Source organism: Chaetura pelagica, unplaced genomic scaffold (assembly GCF_000747805.2).
Source record: "Chaetura pelagica isolate M959 unplaced genomic scaffold, ChaPel_1.0 scaffold436, whole genome shotgun sequence".
Taxonomy (NCBI): Eukaryota; Metazoa; Chordata; class Aves; order Apodiformes; family Apodidae; genus Chaetura; species Chaetura pelagica.
The window spans coordinates 829682-847583 of NW_009953651.1; the positions used below are offsets into that span (position 1 = coordinate 829682).

At 38.4% G+C, this 17902-nt stretch overlaps 1 protein-coding gene across 1 annotated transcript in view; it reads left to right on the top strand.

The window, feature by feature from the left end:
• NOC3L (nucleolar complex associated 3 homolog (S. cerevisiae)) overlaps window positions 1-13819 on the top strand; it is a 16026-nt gene extending 2207 nt beyond the window's left edge. The window contains exons 2-21 of the mRNA XM_010000114.1: window positions 1107-1314; window positions 1693-1816; window positions 2566-2723; window positions 2836-2892; window positions 3938-4068; window positions 4813-4974; window positions 5745-5838; window positions 6051-6226; window positions 6441-6569; window positions 7009-7140; window positions 7503-7583; window positions 8135-8235; window positions 8681-8753; window positions 8832-8895; window positions 8983-9054; window positions 9998-10179; window positions 10393-10521; window positions 11144-11241; window positions 12760-12844; window positions 13649-13819. Coding sequence (XP_009998416.1) covers window positions 1107-1314; window positions 1693-1816; window positions 2566-2723; window positions 2836-2892; window positions 3938-4068; window positions 4813-4974; window positions 5745-5838; window positions 6051-6226; window positions 6441-6569; window positions 7009-7140; window positions 7503-7583; window positions 8135-8235; window positions 8681-8753; window positions 8832-8895; window positions 8983-9054; window positions 9998-10179; window positions 10393-10521; window positions 11144-11241; window positions 12760-12844; window positions 13649-13777 — 2385 coding nt within the window. The 3' untranslated portion in view covers window positions 13778-13819. The remainder of the gene's footprint in view (window positions 1-1106; window positions 1315-1692; window positions 1817-2565; window positions 2724-2835; window positions 2893-3937; window positions 4069-4812; window positions 4975-5744; window positions 5839-6050; window positions 6227-6440; window positions 6570-7008; window positions 7141-7502; window positions 7584-8134; window positions 8236-8680; window positions 8754-8831; window positions 8896-8982; window positions 9055-9997; window positions 10180-10392; window positions 10522-11143; window positions 11242-12759; window positions 12845-13648) is intronic.
• The last annotated feature ends 4083 nt before the right edge of the window (window positions 13820-17902 follow it).

Sequence of the window (17902 nt, forward strand, 5' to 3'; positions counted from 1 at the left end):
GTGGCGTGGGGGTGAGCGCGGGTGCCTGAGCAGCCCGCCCTGCGGGGCCGCGCCCCCGGGCTCTGGCGGGTGGTTGCGTCTGAAGGAGGGCGAGGAGGAAGCAATGAATCGCAGGTGTTGGTTCTAGTGCGGAGCGAGGCAGGGTGAGGGCAGAGCAGGCCCTGAGCTGGGAGCGGGGGTGTCCTTCTCTGCCCCTGCGGGATCTCACGGGGCTGGTGTGACACAGGGACCGGTGTCACTGTCGCTTCTGCCTCGGCAGTGCTTTCGCAATAGTCACATCTGAAAAGGGAAGATAAAGGTGAACTGGCAGAGATTCCAGATTTGAAGAGGCCTACACTGGTCCAGCCACCTGTCCCCTTCCCAAAGGGACATCCCATGGCCAGAACTCTGCTAAGATGGCCTGTTTTCCCTCCGCAGCCCAAGCCTTCCCATGCCCCTTAGCAGATAAGCTGTGATTACTCCATTTCCATCCTGAACACTTCTGGCAGCCTTCAGTAGTTTTGGCACGGCGTGTGTTTGCATTGATCTGTGCATCCGGGCTTTCCCTGAGTCTTCTTTCCCATGACGGTGGTGGCTCCCTGAGTTCTAGCACCTGTAACATGGACACAGCTTCTGCGTTGTGCTGAGCCTTGCACTGGGCAGCCTCTCCATGAAACTGTTGGTCATGGAGAGTTTGGGGCAGGAGAAAGCCAAACGTGTGTTTGCAGGAGAACATTTGCCTGAGGCTGTGGCCTTGTAGTAGAACCTCCAAACCCTACTGTGTGCTTGTGAAGAGAGGAGACAGTGCTTGGGAGCACAGGGGCAAAGAACTGTGCCCTGATGATATGTTTAGCATACTTTTGAGTGTTCATGTGTCTAAAAGTGGTGGATGTAGGACTTAATAAAAATCATCAAAGAATGTTTCTGCGGAAGGTTCTTTGCAGGTGTCTCTTCCCAAAATTTAACTCAGTTGGGTAAATTTGGAGCTAACAGATGATGCCACTTGGAAGAAACACTTTCTTCAACCCTGATGGAAATAGGAACTTTAAGAGGTCAGAAACAGTAAAATAAGTTTTACAAAGGCTATGAACACGTCAGTTACTTGTAATTTTCTGTTTGTTTCTTAGAGAAAAAACACAAAACGTGTTCCAAGCTTTCGCAAGTTACTGAGAACTAGTAAAATAAAGCTTGACAACAAATTAAAGAATAAACAGTATAAGCAGCAGAGCACTGCTAAAAAGTATCGAAAGGAACAAAAGAAGCTAAGGGAGGCTGTCCGAGATGCTATCTCTAGGAAACCTTTTCCGTTGGAAGAATGCAAGAAGAAACAAGTTGGTAAGTGTTTACTCAGTATTATTTTTGTAAGCAAGAAGGTATCATGCTGCTTCGTATTAAAAAACTATGTATTAAGAAAACAACGTTTCATTTTTTCTGTATAAATAATTTGTGTTCTTGTTTAAAGGAAAGAAAGGGAGGGGTTTGAAAAGTATAAAATGAAGCCATTCTGGCAGTGAGATCTGACAGTTGCAGATGGTAGAAATGTGTTTGTTCTAATAATTATTTAATGTCAAATTAAAGGGGCAGTTTTCTGGGGTAACACAAAACACACAGGGGTTCGTGAGCTCAAGTTTGAAGTAAAGTAGGGAGGGTTGGGTTTTCAAGTTTGAATATACGTACAGAATCTAAATCTGTACACATTGTCTTCTAAAACAGTGGACAGACAGGAAGAAGAGGAAGAAGATGCTCTTCCACTGGACATGATGGATGAAGATGACTTAAAATTAATGGAAGATTTGGCTCAAAATGCATCCTTTTTAACCAGAGATCTTTCTTCTAAGTGAGCGTTGTTGTGACCTCTACTTTTCATACTAATTCAGCTTTGTGTGGTTAATATGTAATTAATATGTAACGTGATACATATATCAGGAGGTTACTTTCAGTCTGGTGTTTCTTTGCAGTTCCAGTTTAGTGTTTCCTTAGTCTGTCAGTACATTCAGTAGTAATGTATTGACATATATCAGTCCATTCACCTGCTCTGCTTGACCTTCAGGATACTATTTCTGTACAGTGTTCCTTCCCATTAGGTCACTGGCTGTGAGATGAGTAGCATTCCTCAAACTGAAAGGAATACTTTAATTTGTATACAGTTTTTTTTTTCTGGATAGGCTATTTGGGACATTCCTTGACTTTGGGCCACTGTGCTTCCATATTTATTGCATTGCAAATTGCTGTAAAAAGAGAGTTCCGGAAGCCATGTCTGTAAACACATGCAACACCAAAACATTTATCAAAAAGAATTGTTGCCAGTTTTCCAGAGCAAGGCGTTAGGTAGAGTTCACAATGAAATGTATAGAAGGGTAGTTGCTCTTTTGCCTGTTTCACAGGTACTAGCTTTTAGGTCTGTTCATAATTTTCCCTTAAACTGGAATGTTTGTCTTTTTAATCTGCTTTTCTCTGATCAACTATAATAATTCCAAAGAGCATGTAAAATCACAGAATCTGGATGTCTGGTATGACCCAGAACTTCCCTTGTTTTCACAGCAGCTGTAGAAGGCTAATTCATTCAGTTTGCCTTGTACTTTTCAGTGAGCCTGTTCACATCAAAAAACGAAAACATGAAAGTGTGATTGAGAAATATGAGAAGGTGCCAAGACGTATGCAGACTGAGCCAGAAAAAGAAGTCATCCATCTGCTTCCCATCAAAGACAAAAGTGGCATTATTCCCCAAACTATGGAAAAACCAGGTAAGACACAGATTCCAGAATCAGTAGAGTCGTCAATTTGTATATAATGTAGTCTTTTAAAATTCCACAGTGTTTGTCACATGCTTGACACTAAATACTCTTGTTTTTGCAGTTCTCAATGTTGGGCAGGATGAAGAAGAGGAGGCAGAAGAAATGGAAGAAGGAGAGGGTAACAAAACATCATGTTTGCTTTTTGCTGGTTGTTTGTTGTTTTTTCCCCAAGTGACTGACATATTTGAAGAGTACTTTGCTGTTCCCTAAGGAAGTTTGTAATTTAAATATTTTTTGTTTAGGATGTTTCTGATCTATGTTCATTACCATCTTGCCCCCAAAGCGTAACAGTGATTCAGAACCTCCTTTCTTACATGTCATGATCTTACAGATCCCAGGATCTGAGGAACAGCAGGTTTCAGAATCTCTTTCTTTAAATTTAATTTGGTTTTCACCTGGAACTGATGTTTGCATGAAATTCCTTATAATCCCTCTTGTCATCTTTGCTACTGAGAAGGGAAATCTTGGTATTAGTTAAAGAATATAGGCTATGTTTCTAGTTTGATTTCTCTGACATCATTTTGAAATGCAGTTCAGGACAAAGACTTCTGTAGGCTTTTGAATGTCTGTATTTGTCTTGAACATTTTTTACTTAAAGCATCAGGATACCAAGAAATTCAGATTTTGATTTGCAGTTTGCTATCCAGTGAAGAGTCCTATTCAATCAACAGTTGCAGCTGTAAATCTGCTACTCCTGGGTTATTATTATCTAACTATAATCTGAAGTTGAGGAAGGACCTACTTGTAGCAAAATAATAGTCAGAAAACAGAAATAAAACAATTGTATTTTTAAAAGAAAAAGTGGTGGGTGAATATTTTGTTGCTAATTACAGAGCCCTGCAGTTTCTTGGCACAGTTGGGATCATATGTTGAGCTTATCTGTTCCCATTGTACTTAGAGACTACCAGTTGCAGATTCAAAAACCATTTGATCCATTTCTTTTTGCAAAGATTAAGGTTGTAGAGTGAAGCAAAAAGGAATCTCTGGGTTAATAAAAGCTCTACCAATGTCCTCAAAACTTCTTTTTCTGTGGAACTGTGTGTGTTACTGTTGTGTGCTGTTGCTTGTGGGAAATGCAGGATCTAGAACTGTACTTTGCAATATGGTATTTGTCAAGTGGCTTCCGAGTGACCCTCCTTTCTAACTCTCACATCTTGTGCTAGACTTTGATGAAGAGCTCCTGCCTGTTCTCTCTCCCGAGGAAATGGCTGCTCAAAGGAGACAAAAGCTGCAGGAGAGGAAGATGCACATAGCTGCCTTAGCATCGGCCATTCTGTCTGAGCCAGACAACAATGTAGGTAGCATATTGTTAACATGCATTTGTCTGTGCCTGTGTTGTGCAGTAAGTCAATAAATAAAGATCTAAAATGACTAAACAATAGCAAAAGCAGAAAAATACAGGAGTAAAACAAGGGAAAAGGTCAGTGTTCTATCACTTCTCAAGGGGTGGCAAACAGTGAAACTGCTGCCAGAGGTGCTGGAGTCAGGTGAAGATCCAGATGTCCAGACCAAGTTTCATAGAACCACAGAATGGTTTGGGTTGGAAGGGACCTTAAAGACCTTCTAGTTCGAACCCCCTTGCATGGGCAGGGAAACCTCCCACTTATACCAGGTTGCTCAAAGCCCCATCCCACCTGGCCTTGAATTGGGTGTTTGCTCTGTTCAGTTGTTATTTGTCCCTCTGCATATTTGTGGTTTTAGGAATAATACTGGCTGTGATATTTCTTGTCCAAACATTTCTTGCCTTGTTCCTTAAGCAAGACCCTTACTTAAGCTCTGATTTCAGGGTTGTATCTCATAGTTCTCAGTGTTTCAGGATATGCTAGTAATTTGCTGTCATTTTGTTTGACTATCCAGCATCTCTTCGCTCTTCATACAGTGCTAAGCAGAGTCTGAGTAACTCTACTAAGTTTTTTTCTCTTTCTAGTATTTAAAAGTGGGGCACGTTTCTTGTGGCCAACTTTTTCTGAAATATAAATTGTCCTACATCAGTTTGTGTGATCTGCAGCTGACTTTGTCTGCCTTTTATCTTTATTAGATTAAAAAGCTGAAGGAGCTGCGTGCCATGCTGATGGAACAAGATCCTAATGTGGCCGTGATTGTTCGGAAGCTGGTCATGGTGTCTTTAATGGAAATATTCAAGGATATTACACCTTCTTACAAAATTCGTCCTCTGACCGAAGCAGAAAAGGCTACCAAGGTGAAATACCACATTTCTTTTATGGAGTATTGTGAGAAGTTCCGATTTTTTAAATTTATGCCAAATACTATTACTGATTTGTTTAATATGAATTTATGGTTTTGAGGAAAGGGTGACAAATACACAAGTACTTGTGGAAACTCTGAAACTGTGACAGTTTCAGGAGCAGAGGTTTTTATTTTGAACCTTTAATTTATGTACTTCCTTCAGTAAGTAGGTGATGTGCTGGTGGTAATGGAGGGGGAAAAAAATAATGAGAAAGTAGCATACTAAACCTGCCTGAGTTTCATCATAACCCTTGGTCATAAGACAATGTTCTGTGTCATAAAGGAACTGAGAGGAACTAGAAATAAAGCAGATTAGGCAACATGGTCACCTAACTGGCACAGATTTCTGTGAAATTTGTTCAATGTTTTGCTGAACCAATGCAGAGTAACTTGTTTGCTGGAGCTTGTTTTTAACCCGTTCTTTAGAATGTTTCTTGAATATAGGTAGTGCAATTTAGAGTCATGGCTTTAAAATAACATCTAGTTACAAATCTCACTTCAGTACCTGTAAATTAAATCAGCCTAGTTGGAAAAGGCTCTCTGAGCACAAAAATATGTAGAATATTTCAATACATTGAAATATTTTTTTAAAATACATTTCTAGGAGTGTCTGTCTAGAAGAAAAACTTATAATTTGTTTTTTAAACTTTAGGTTCTTTTCAGCACTGGCTAATTTCACAGTTTAGCTCTTGAAATTAAGTTTCATGTGTAATATGTTTGCAGGTTAAAAAAGAAACTCAGAAACTGAGAGAATTTGAAGAAGGCCTTGTGAGCCAGTATAAATTTTACTTGGAAAATCTGGAACAAACAATTAAAGGTACAGTCAATACTTCCAACTTTTGGTGGTAGATGCAAAATCATTTGCCACACCACAGTGAACCTGCTCTGATTCAATGCTAACTGCTGTCTTTCCTGAAAGTACTGTTTCATGTAAGTGGTGGGAGAATGCCTGCAGTCATTAAAAGTGTAAATATTTAGAAGCTTCCCTGCATTCTGAAAGGTGATCACTAAAAACAATATTTTATGCAGATTGGAAACAAAGGAAGTTGAAGAAAAGCAATGTCATCTCATTAAAAGCATATAAAGGCCTAGCAGAGATTGCAGTGAAGTGTCTGTGTGAGCTGCTTGTGGCCCTACCCCACTTTAACTTCCACAACAACATCATTGTTCTCATTGTTCCACTCATGAATGAGACATCAAAAATGGTAAGTGATTTTCTGATTAGGGAAGAGTTTTGTTTTGCATGAAAAAGAGTTATTTCTGAGCCTTATTCCACAATATCCAGGTACTGTGGTCATATCTTTGTGCTCCTTTACAGGCTGTGTCCACCTTCTAATTAGTTAATACCATCAGTATTATAATTTCGCTGTTGTGGTAGACTTGGCTTTACAGGATGATTTGTTTGAATTCACTTTTCAGATTTCTGAACTGTGCTTTGAGGCAGTTAAGAAGCTCTTCAAACAAGACAAGTTGGGCTATGCTTCACTCGGTGTTGTTAAGGTCATTTCTGGCCTTGTGAGGGGTAGAAATTACGATGTTAGACCTGAGGTAAGACTTTTTTTTTTTTACTACACAATTTTCTTCTGTTAGTGTTTTTTCAAAAAAACCAAAAGTTTAAGTTAGTGTGGCTGCTGGCTACAGACAAGCAGAATTTCCTCTGTCGGAACACAGACAGGTGAGGAGTGGACTGAGACAGAGGGTTGGAGGGAGAGAGATGGGTCAGGGGAAGGAGACTGGGAGGAGATCAGCTTTCTACAGAGGCAGGGAAGCTTCAAGTGAGAGAGGTAGAGGGAGCAATGGATAGAAAGGGACAGTGCTGGGGAAGGAACTGGAAGCAAAGGTGAGAGATAGAGACATGAAGGAGCAGAAGGAGGGTAAATGGAAGAACCTTTGACCAGAAAAGCCTGAGTGGAATTCAGGATTTCCTACGTCCTCCATTCCTCTGTTGTGGATCACCTTTAATTTTATTTATCTTACTTTACAATAGGTATTAAAAGTATTTCTTCACTTAAGAATTAAGGAAGTCGAATTACAAAAAGATTCTGAAGACATTGCACCAAAGAAAAAATTCATGACTTACAAAGAGAAAAGAAAAAATCTTTCCAGAATGCAGAGAAAGGTATGACATGTCCTTTTTCATGCTCCACTTCAATGACTTTATGTAGCAGTTTGTTCTAGCAATGATTGCACTTCTGTTGCCATTGTTAACTCTCAGCTACTTGACAATTTATGAGGTTTTACAGGGAATTTCATTATCTTCCTGATTTTGTTCTCTTTCTAATGTTGATAATGCCTTTTACTGGTTGTTTCTGATAGGAAGGAATATATCCAAGCTGGTTACCCTGTAGCATCACAGGGTGACTTAAGGAACTCACCAAGCACAGAAAATTTTTTCTCTGGGTATCTTTGGAATCTGGATGTCCAGGCTGGCTGGAAATGTGTATGTAACCTGTTGTCTTAAAATTACCTATATGTTTTCAGTGGAAGAAAGCCGAAGAGAAACTGGAACGAGAACTCTTGGAAGCCGAAGCATCAGAAAGTAAAGAAAAGAAACTGAAATTGGTAAGTAATGTAGCAATTATTTTCCTGTTTTTGCAAAGTAGCAGTTTCCAGCCCTTTTGTCACGTCTCCCCTCCATCCGAGCTTGTCATCTATCTTTCCATGCTTCTACATAGTGTTCACAGCTTACAAATGTTTCGCCTGTGCCAGAGGTTTAAATTTTAGTAAATCAAGCCCTCACAGTTTAGCCATTCCTATTTCCTTCTGTTCCCTACACAAAAAGGTATTTCAAGCCATTGACACAGGTCCTCCAGGTGCCGTGTTCCTGTTACATGTGACACTGTTATGGCTGTTACCAGCCTCTTAGAGCAGCCATTAGGCAAAGAAGGAGTGTGACTAGTCTGGAGTGAGGGGAAGTGAGGCTGTTTAGCTTGGTAAGGGGACAGGAGAGCAGGGCTTGGGCTTTTCAGCATAAGAAGAGCAGAGGTGGCAGTGTCAGGGCTGGTTTGGGAGGCCTCAGTGCAGACTTGGACAGAGAGGAGCATTTTCAGTGGAGTTTAAGTGAAGTAGAAATGTCTGTTTTCCATGCTTAAGTATTTTTTTCTTCCCTTCAGCACACAGAGACCTTGAATATTGTTTTTGTAACTTACTTCAGAATCTTGAAGAAAGCTCAGAAGTCTCCACTTTTACCAGCCGTGCTAGAAGGTCTTGCAAAGTAAGACAACTTTATTTTGTGTGTGTTAGAAAAGACATAAAGCACTAGAGGTATTTTTGACTTGGAAGGGAGTTGTAAGTGCTGAGAGAAGACTGTCCCTGACAAATTGCTTGAAAGTCTTTGCTTTCTCTGCTGAAGTTTTCACCTACTTCTGAAGGAATGTCATTGTGGTGTGAAATTTCCCATGATAGAATTGATGAGGTGCAAAACCTGCAGGGTGTGATGTGATTCCATTATCTGATTACTTCCTGAAGTACATTAGCATGACTCTATAGGGAAGACTGTGCTTAGCAGCTGGGGGCTGAATCATCCATGTGAAGATAACAGTGTTAAGCATTTGATTTAACTCTGCTTTTAAGGTGTGGATTTTGGCAATTCAAAATATTTTGAACTGAGTTTGCAGATAATATCTATAGCTTCAAAATAAACATCTCTTTGGTTCAAGGTTTGCTCATCTCATAAATGTGGAATTTTTTGATGACCTCTTGATTGTCCTTCATTCTCTTATTGCATCTGGGGTAAGTTAGGCTTACTTTTGTTACAGTTTTCTTAAAATTATGTTTTTTTGGCTACTTAAATAAATTTTGTATTCTTAGGATTTAAGCTATCGTGAGAGTCTCCATTGTATTCTCAGTGCTTTTCATATACTCTCTGGTCAAGGTAAGAGATCTTTCAAAACAAACTTTTGTTTAACAATGTCTGATAAATTAATGGTACAAATGTATTTATTTGGGCTTATGTTAATAGGCGATGTTCTTAACATTGACCCGATGAAATTCTATACACACCTTTACAAGACACTGTTCAGCCTACATGCAGGTAACAGCAAATCCTTATTTTCAGTATTTACCCAGATAATGTTTATTCTGCTGTTTGCTATCAGAGCCTTAATATAGTGTTAATAAACTACAGTTGTTTTAAGGTACCTGAGTTCTGAAAAGACTACTGTCTATTTTAATCTACTTTTTCCTCAAGTTGCACATTGCATTACTGCAATACAAAACCTAAAAGTGTTATTGCAATATATGATAACAGGCTCTAATAATGTAATTTCATTAGGGAGTATCAAGTATGTGAACTTGGATAAGCATTTATCCTGCCCTCAGTTTTTTACTTTCTTATAATTGTTTCTTTCAGTGGCAATTGAAAAATTATCTATTTTCTCTCTAAATCTTTCTCTAGTAGAGGAAAACGTCTAATTTTTCTAATATAATTTTTAAAATACCTGTTTCTGCTTTCTTAAATATCTGGTTTATGTTTCTGATTTTTGTAATTATGATGTGCTAATCTTCTAATATAAGTTTTCTAATAATTCTGAAGAGCTGATCAGTTTATGAAAAAAGATACTTTTAAAAGTTTGAAATGAACATCATTTTAGTTAGCTTCATAAATCACTAAGAAGGAAAGATTGAGAAAAAACATTTTACAGTTCTGGATGGGTAAAAGACTAAATCTTTGTACTGTTTAACCATTTATTAGAGATGAAGTAATGAGTGAAGTTAGGGATAAACACTGTTTATAATATGTAGACATTTTTTATGGAACAGGTATTTTCTTAGAAAGGAGCACAGAAACAATGCAATTTTTTTTCTGTTCAGAGTTGGGCTGTTTTTATCAAGAAAGGATGGATATGTCTGCTGTGTTTGAACCTCTTAGCTCTCAGGCTGTTTCTCAGGTTCCAGTGTACAGTCAGTGGAGGAGTGCTTAGCTGTCTGTTCCTCAACCTGGTTACTCACTCTCTGTGTGAAATTCTGCCTGTGAGGTCGTACCAATGATGACATGGGGATCGTGCTCCAGTGCCTGGATGTCATGTTTGCCAAGCGGAGGAAACAAGTTTCACAGCAACGAGCTCTTGCTTTCCTGAAGCGACTTTCCACACTTGCTCTTCATGTACTTCCAAACTCCAGTGTTGGGATCCTGGCAACAAACAGGGTACTAATGCAGGTAAGTTTTACTTGTTGGAATTTTTACCTCACTGGTTAGAGCTTGCTGAATTTTTTAATAAATTGATTATATACAAAATATTTTGAAGCATCTTAAGCAAGGATGAAGAAAACAAAGTATCCTTAAATGCTGCTGAGACTGAATAACATGTAATAAATACTCAATTTAACCATGTTAATTCCTGTTTGGTTTTGGGTTTTTTTTGTGTTGTAGACATTCCCAAAGATGGACCTCTTACTAGACAACGAGTCTCAGGGCAGTGGAGTTTATCTGCCAGAACTACATGAACCAGAACATTGCAATGCTCAGAACACAGCGCTCTGGGAGCTACATTTACTGCAGGTTACTGAGGATCTGAGATGTACAAGTCAGCAGTAAATAGCTGCTATATGCTTGTGTTTTAAACAAGTAGAGAACAAAGGTCTTCAGGCATATCAATCAAATCTGATGCACATGAGCCTATTCCAGATGAAGAGGAAAAGCATCAGTTGTATAGGGAAGGAATGAGCTCAGAAGAGGATGTTATGCATCCTGTGCATTATAGTACCACACTGGATCTTACTGCAAGATACCTTATAGGTCTCCTTTAGAGGCTTTTTCAGTCTAAGTTCTCTTGCAGTCCAGCCCTTCTCCAGGGAGCAAATGACACCTTGATCTGTCACTCCAGTCAGGGCTTAAAGTTTGGGGTTCGGGTAAGACTTGCTCTACCCTTTCTCCTGTCTTCTGGGAGTAGAAATAAGATTAACTGGTGAGTTATGCTCACAGCGTGACATACTACTGAATAAATTTATGACTGGGTGTTCTCATTCACTTAACCCCAGAAACTGATTTTGGGGCGCTAAGTTTCTCTATCTAAAACAAAAGCAGAACCTTCCTTACGGAAATTAAAATAAATGCCAAGAATCCACAGATAAATACATTATCTGTTATCCCTCACTCAGCTGCCTTCTTTCCTTTCTTTCAGAGACACTATCATCCAACAGTGCAGAAATTTGCAGCTCACCTTATCGCTGGAGCTCCAACTGAAGGCTCAGGAGCTCTTTCACTTGATTTGAGTCAAAGGTGAGTTACCAGAGAGTTCTGTTTTTAAAAATAGTGCTCTGAAAAGTAGCTGTTCTCATACTTTATTAAAAGAATCCCTAAAAATAATTATCCATAAAATTAAAAGATTCTGTTCTTCCAGCTTACTTGCTTTGTTCTTCTGCCAGTACAGAATGTTGGCTGTTTTTCTTTTTTTTCTTTTTTTTTTTTCCTCTTTTGATTTTGAGGCTTTTTGCCAGGCTGTGACAAGGGTAAAAATGTCAAAGTACAGTGTGCTTTCCTTCCATGGGAGAAAATACCTGCATCAGCAGCCCCAAGTATGAATCAGGACCACTGAAACGTGGCTGTCCAGTGTAAACTGGAAACCAAGTTGCAGCTTAAGTTCCACAGTATGTTAAACTGTAAGAAGAGCCATCCTTGTTGAGAGTAGGGTTCTAGTTCAGCATCCTGTCTTCAGCAGTGTCTGGCAGCAGGTGCCTCAGGAAAAGTAGAAACAGAGCAGGCATGTAAGAGATGTACTCTGAGCAGTGTCCTAGGTTCTGACAGGTTTCAGCTTGGTGGATTTCTTGAACCTGATACCATTCTGTGTTTAGTACCTGTTAGTGGAATTTTTTTTCACAGCTGTTCAGTTTCCCTTTAACCAAAGCACAGACTTTGCAAATACAGCATTTTTTGGTCAGGATTCCATGAGTCTACAGCTCATTACATCAAGAAATGAACAGTCTGTGTTTTTACACTCTTTCTGTGCCTTGCATGACTTGGTAGACCTCTATCATATTGTTCCTCCCTCTACCATTTCTTCTGGCTGAAGGGATCTGTCCCATGCAGGAGCTGTTCCACATGTTTCATCATCTTTGTTGCTTGTTCCTGAACGTCTACCAATTCATGTATTTCAAAATGAGGAAATTAGAGCCTTAGATGCAATATTAGATGTGGGTGATCTGTGGATTTATACACTGATGCAGCTATTTTCTGTTCTGTTCAGTTTCTTTCCAGTTCATCTTTGAGTGTGTTGAAAAGCACAGGTCCTAGCACAGACCTTGTGGAAGTCCAGTTTATTCCTGCCGTTGCAAAAACTCAACATAAGACTCCTGTCCTCCATTTACTGTCTTTTAACTAGAGCTTCTCCCATGTGATGGTCTTCCCTGTTCTCTCATGGCTGCTTGATTTTCATAATACTTTTGTGTAAGGAACTGTTGGTGATTCAGGCAGATTGTATCAGCTAGGTCACCTATAGCCACACTTTTTTTTCAAATATGTACAGGGCAAGCAGTGGCTGCTGGCAAACAACAGAGCAGTTTTCTTGTCTCTCATCTCTTCTGTTCCTCAACTGAATATTTTATTTGCTTTAACTGCATTGTTCCCCAGATGTTGGCTTCCAGTCTTTTCCAGATGATGCCCATGACTCTTGAGTTTTCTTCAAGCATGGTAGAGGGTGTGAAGGATAGGAGGGGGGGAATACGCTGCTCTTGGTTTGGTGATACATTATTTAGACATTTATCTAATGCTGTTTTTCCTTCACTGTGTGTTTGGTTATAGGCCTTCTACAGAACTTTTTGAGGCATACAGTATGAGAGACATGACCTTTAACCCTCCTGTTGCATCAGTAACAGCCAGAAGAAAGGTACCATCTCATCTCTCTGTCATTTTTTTTAACCGCATGATACACCAACATAACCTGTATCTGCTGGCTCCCTCTGCAGTGCCCAGGCATTAGCACACTTTAGTTTGGCCTTCCAATTTCTGTACTTTCTGTCTTAGTTTTTGTAACTGGCATAAGGGTAGCACTAACTATAAACAAAACAGAAAAGCTCTATGAAAGTTCCACCTCCCACAGCATAACTTAATGTAACAAGATAACTGTTGTAGCTATTACTTTATGCATTTATTGCCTTTTGCAGTTGTTCAGTGCAGATTGTTTGTAACAAACTGTAGCAAACTAATGTTTCTGTAACAAACTAATGTTTGTTCAAAAAGCAGTAACAAAAAGCCAGCTCTCCTTCCTCACGATGGGTAGTTGGCAGGACAGCTGGATTTCCAGAGTCTGATACCATGTGTAGCAGGATTCTGAGCCCCAATAGTGTCAGTTTATAGCTGTAAAATGTAAATTTGAAGGGAACAAAGAGCTAAGGAGGAGAAACTGATGAACACTTTTTAGATCCTCTGCACTGGATGTGTTCCAGGTGCCAGCCTCCTTTGAATGTCGTTTTTAAAACAAGTGTTTATTAGTTTTCTTTCTTCTTGAAAACATTATAACCTATGTAGCTTGTTAGTGCCTCCAATTTGCAACTCAGTAATGTCAGATAAAGCATTGAGAGCACTTTTTTCTATTTTAGAGAAATAAGTTCTGAAAATATATTGCTCTTAGTTATATGCACTTAGTTATTCTGTCCTTTTACAATGACTTCTATTATTTTGTAATTTTCAGGATACATTCCGACAAACTGATTCATTTATAGATGGAGAACTAAACAGAAAGCTTCAACAACACATCAATGAGACTCTTGTTCACAGCCCCCTGGATTTTGCTAAACACTTGAAGAAATCATCCTTGTAAATCTATTAATCATGTTCAGTTGGCTTCTTAACTATGCAGAAAGAAATTTCCACTCATTATTAAAGAAATTCAAGTAGGCTTTTTTTGAATATAGAAACACACCAAAAAATGCATAGCAGGTTTTTCACACAGTTCATGTCTCTCTGTTTAACCACTGAGCCCACGTTCTCAGGGCTTGGGAGCAACAATGAACAGTCACATCAGCAGCTAGAAAAGGTACAAACCCAGGTAATTTAACAATTGCAACCATGTGTTATAGTATTTTTGTTTATATATTTTCCAATTTTTATAACAGAATATATGCCTGTATGTTGAAAAATTAATAAATAATTTGGAAATTTTAATATAATCTGACATTGATGTTTAAGATAACTAGAGAGTTGCATTTTTCTGGTTTTCTTCTGATGTCTCTTGAACATTTATCTTGCAATTATTTTGCATTTGGTGGGTTTTTGGGGTTTTCTTTGCCTTTGGTGAATCTTGGTATTGGCAAATTGAGATTATCAAATTCCAGTTCTGAACAATCATAATGACTGAAACCCTACTACACTGTCTTCAATAAGCCATCACTGTCAAGAATACTAGACAAATTCAAGGTAAGAATTTAAATGTGTTTTTTTAACTTAATTCCCAAATATTTGTTATTGCCTGGTTGTTTTAGACTCCATTTTCAGCTGCATGTTGGCTTTGCAAACAGTAAGTAAAACATATGAAGTAGCTTAAGTGAGTCTTGGTTTAATGTGAATTCCATTCTACAGGGGAGTGTGATGGGCTGTCCTTGTCTGGCAGCTGCAACGTGTTCTGGGGTGTAGTCAGTAATGTGATAAGGATACATGTTGCAGGATTTTCAAATCTTTTGTTCAAGTCACTTAACCTCCTTAAAGTCATCAAAAAGTATTTATTTTTCTCTAGTGTATTTAGTCCTTTATCCTGATTTATGGTTCTTAGCCAGTTGTATAAATAATGTATTTTTATTTTAATACATATTTTTTAGTAATTAATCAGACTAGTTCACCAAATTTCAAGTAGTTAAATGTAAATTCAAAAGCATTTTTGGAATACGCATCTATTAATGGATATAAAAAATACTATTTAATATGTAGATTACAAAACTGCCTACATAATTGATGGTAATACATGTATTTCCATCTATTTAGGCTGCTATTCCCGTAGATGGTGAGTAGTTCTGTTTAGTTGTTATATGGTTGCAAATACAGATGTAATTTAAACTAAAAATTCCAGGGGGGCTGTTTGCCAGTACTTTGTCTGTTCAGGAAGACAAAAGCAAAGAGTCACCATCTTAAACCATTTATTATTATTTTTTTACAACATATACAAATACAAGTTTATCCTTCAAGTCAGCAGAGAGGAAATAGTCCAGGTGGAAAAGTAATTTTTTTTAATTGTTCATTTTATATTTTTCCAAACAATATGAAGACTGGCACATGGTGGTGTTGCATTGTCAGAACACTTTGCCGTGCTCTAAGAGGCAGACAACTCTACAACTAAATCTTTCTGAAATACACTAGACATGTATTGGAGCAAAATCTATTTACTGCTGTTGATTTTTGTGTTTAATTTGCTAACTCTACCAAATGTCTATCTCTATTGAAATCGCAAAGTATTTTTCACAGACAGGAAAAAAAAAAATCACCACTGTTAGATTTAGTGGGCTACCCTAAAAGTAAATGGAGTTTTATAGTGGACTAGGGCAGAACAGATAGTTCAGTTTCAGAAGCTGTAGACTCAACCCTTTCACTGAAATGTGAACGTACTGGCAAATTATTCTTTTTTAAAGACAAACTGATTGTAAGAGAATGTGTTCTTGAAATATTTAAGATACTCCCATGTTGAAGTCTTTAATTCTTGAAAGTACGCGATTTTGAGAAGCAGATGGTTTTCTAGAGATGGTTACTGAGATACTTCATCTAGTAATATTTGCAGCAATAGAAGTAATGTGACTAGGTTTGAAAAATTAAAACTTGACATTGTATTTTTATTCTTCTAACTGCTAAACTTGGGTTTTAGTAAGATACACACATGAAACCCTTCCAGTGTAGGAACTACCTCCTGGCGTGCCCCAGTTCCCCAGCAACGGAGTAGTGCTGCAGTGTGACCAGGATCTGTGGCTGCCCAGCTTTTGTCCCATGCAGTCACAACCACTGCAAGCAGCACATGCTACACCAGGCAAATATAAGAAATTGGTAGAAAACCAACAGTGGCTTTAAAATAGAACAGAACTGTATTTTTGCCAACAGAGCATGAGATTCCCACCTGTAAACTGTTAGCAGGAGGCCTGCTACTGCTCAAAAAACTGCATGTTTTCTGGAAGGTGTTGATTATTTACATTCCTTTCTTTCAAACTTTCCTGGAAGCTGGGTCCTGTAAATAGTTTGTAATGTATAAATTAATGTACTTTCCTAATTGATGTTTGTGCCCAGCCAAAAGCACCAAAAGGGATGTAGTTATTTTGTCAGTCTTGTCATAGGAATGTGTGGACAAATATTCCTGCAGACATGAAATCTGTGGCTAAGTAGACTAAACTTTCCTAGTACAGTAATTACTTATCACATGAAATCTGTTTAACTGGGCTTTTACGAAAGTTAACAAAAACCCCCTGTTTAATGCTTCAAGTGGTTTTGTATTTTCATTATTGGGATACTTGGAACCAACACAAAGGGAAGGATACTGTATTCCTTCACTCCAAAATGTACCACATTTTACCAACAAAAGTTTACTCTGATGTTTACCAATACCTAAACTTTTAATTAGGTGTTATCTGTACATAAATGAAAACACTGGAACAGTGTAATTAGCCTTACACAATTCTAGATGTTGACGTGCCTATAAAGTTGTTTTGTTTGGTTTTTTGTAGTAGAAAGCCAAATACTTTGCTGTTCTATTTCACTGTAATAAAAAACAGCAAAAGCAACTTTAGACTTTGATGAGGAAGATATATTAATAAAGTATTCCCACAGCTAGAAAATTATTGTATTAGCAGAAATAGTACAAAACTACTGGTTTTAAATCGTTTTTAGACATCAGACCAGTGTTAGACCTGCTACACATTGTGACAGGGCTAGCTTTGTTCCCAACAGTGTTTTTAAATATATGTAACAGAAAAAACATTAGTTGATGATGACATGAGTGTAGGAACTTTCTATGTTGAATCTAATGAATTAGCAAGCCTTCCTTCCAGACTACTGTGATACTACAGGTGATGATATTAATTATTTTCAGTGCTGCTGAATATAACAACAAAAAAAGAGCGCCAAACAGGTGGAAGGGCAAACACCATAGGAAAGTAAACATTGTTTCTAAAAATGCCATAATAACACCAAAAGAAAAAATACTTAGCAATGGGAAAATGCTGCTGTGTTAAAAAAACGAGAGAATGAAACAGTTTAAAAGTTGCATTAGTGGAATTGTGGAGTAGGTTGATGTAAGTGTACTTCCCAGTAATTCCAAAGTATTAAAAAAACTGTGCATGTGGAACTATGGGTAAGCTGCAACTTACACCACTTTCCTCAGTGTCAGTCTTGCATTATGGATGTGCCTGGGGAGCGAGTGTGACTCCTTGCAGGGCCGGCTCTGTGCTTAGAATGGGTCATACAGGAGTGAATAGCGTGAGCTCAGAGGTCCCTGGGTTCTTTTTTAATTGGATTGTGATTGCTGAACGAAAGATAAGGAGTAGGAAGTGCATGGTCTGCAGGAGGATATGCCACAGGGAGATCTGACTTAAGATTTTGTCTGTGGTTATTTTCCCTGGAAGCTGGAAATGACCTCAAGAGGGCACTTTCTTGCTTTGGAGATGGCTACTTTATAGGAATTTTCTACAGTGTATATATAGTGAACGACTTCACAGCTTCTGGTGGCAGAACGCAAGTTCTGTCTGCTTGTTTATATGCCAATTAATGATGTTACTTTGTTTTATTTTCTAATTGTTGAAGGGGGGGTGTTGGCTGTCATGGGACTAATGCCTGTAGTTCTGCTACTCCTGTTTTATTCTTTGCCTGATGCAGCTTCTCCCTTAGAAGCAGCAGTGTTTTGTGCTTGAGTGCTAAAGCTGATGTGGAAAAACTGAAGGCATGAATCACTCCCTGTTATTCATGGATATCTTGATTT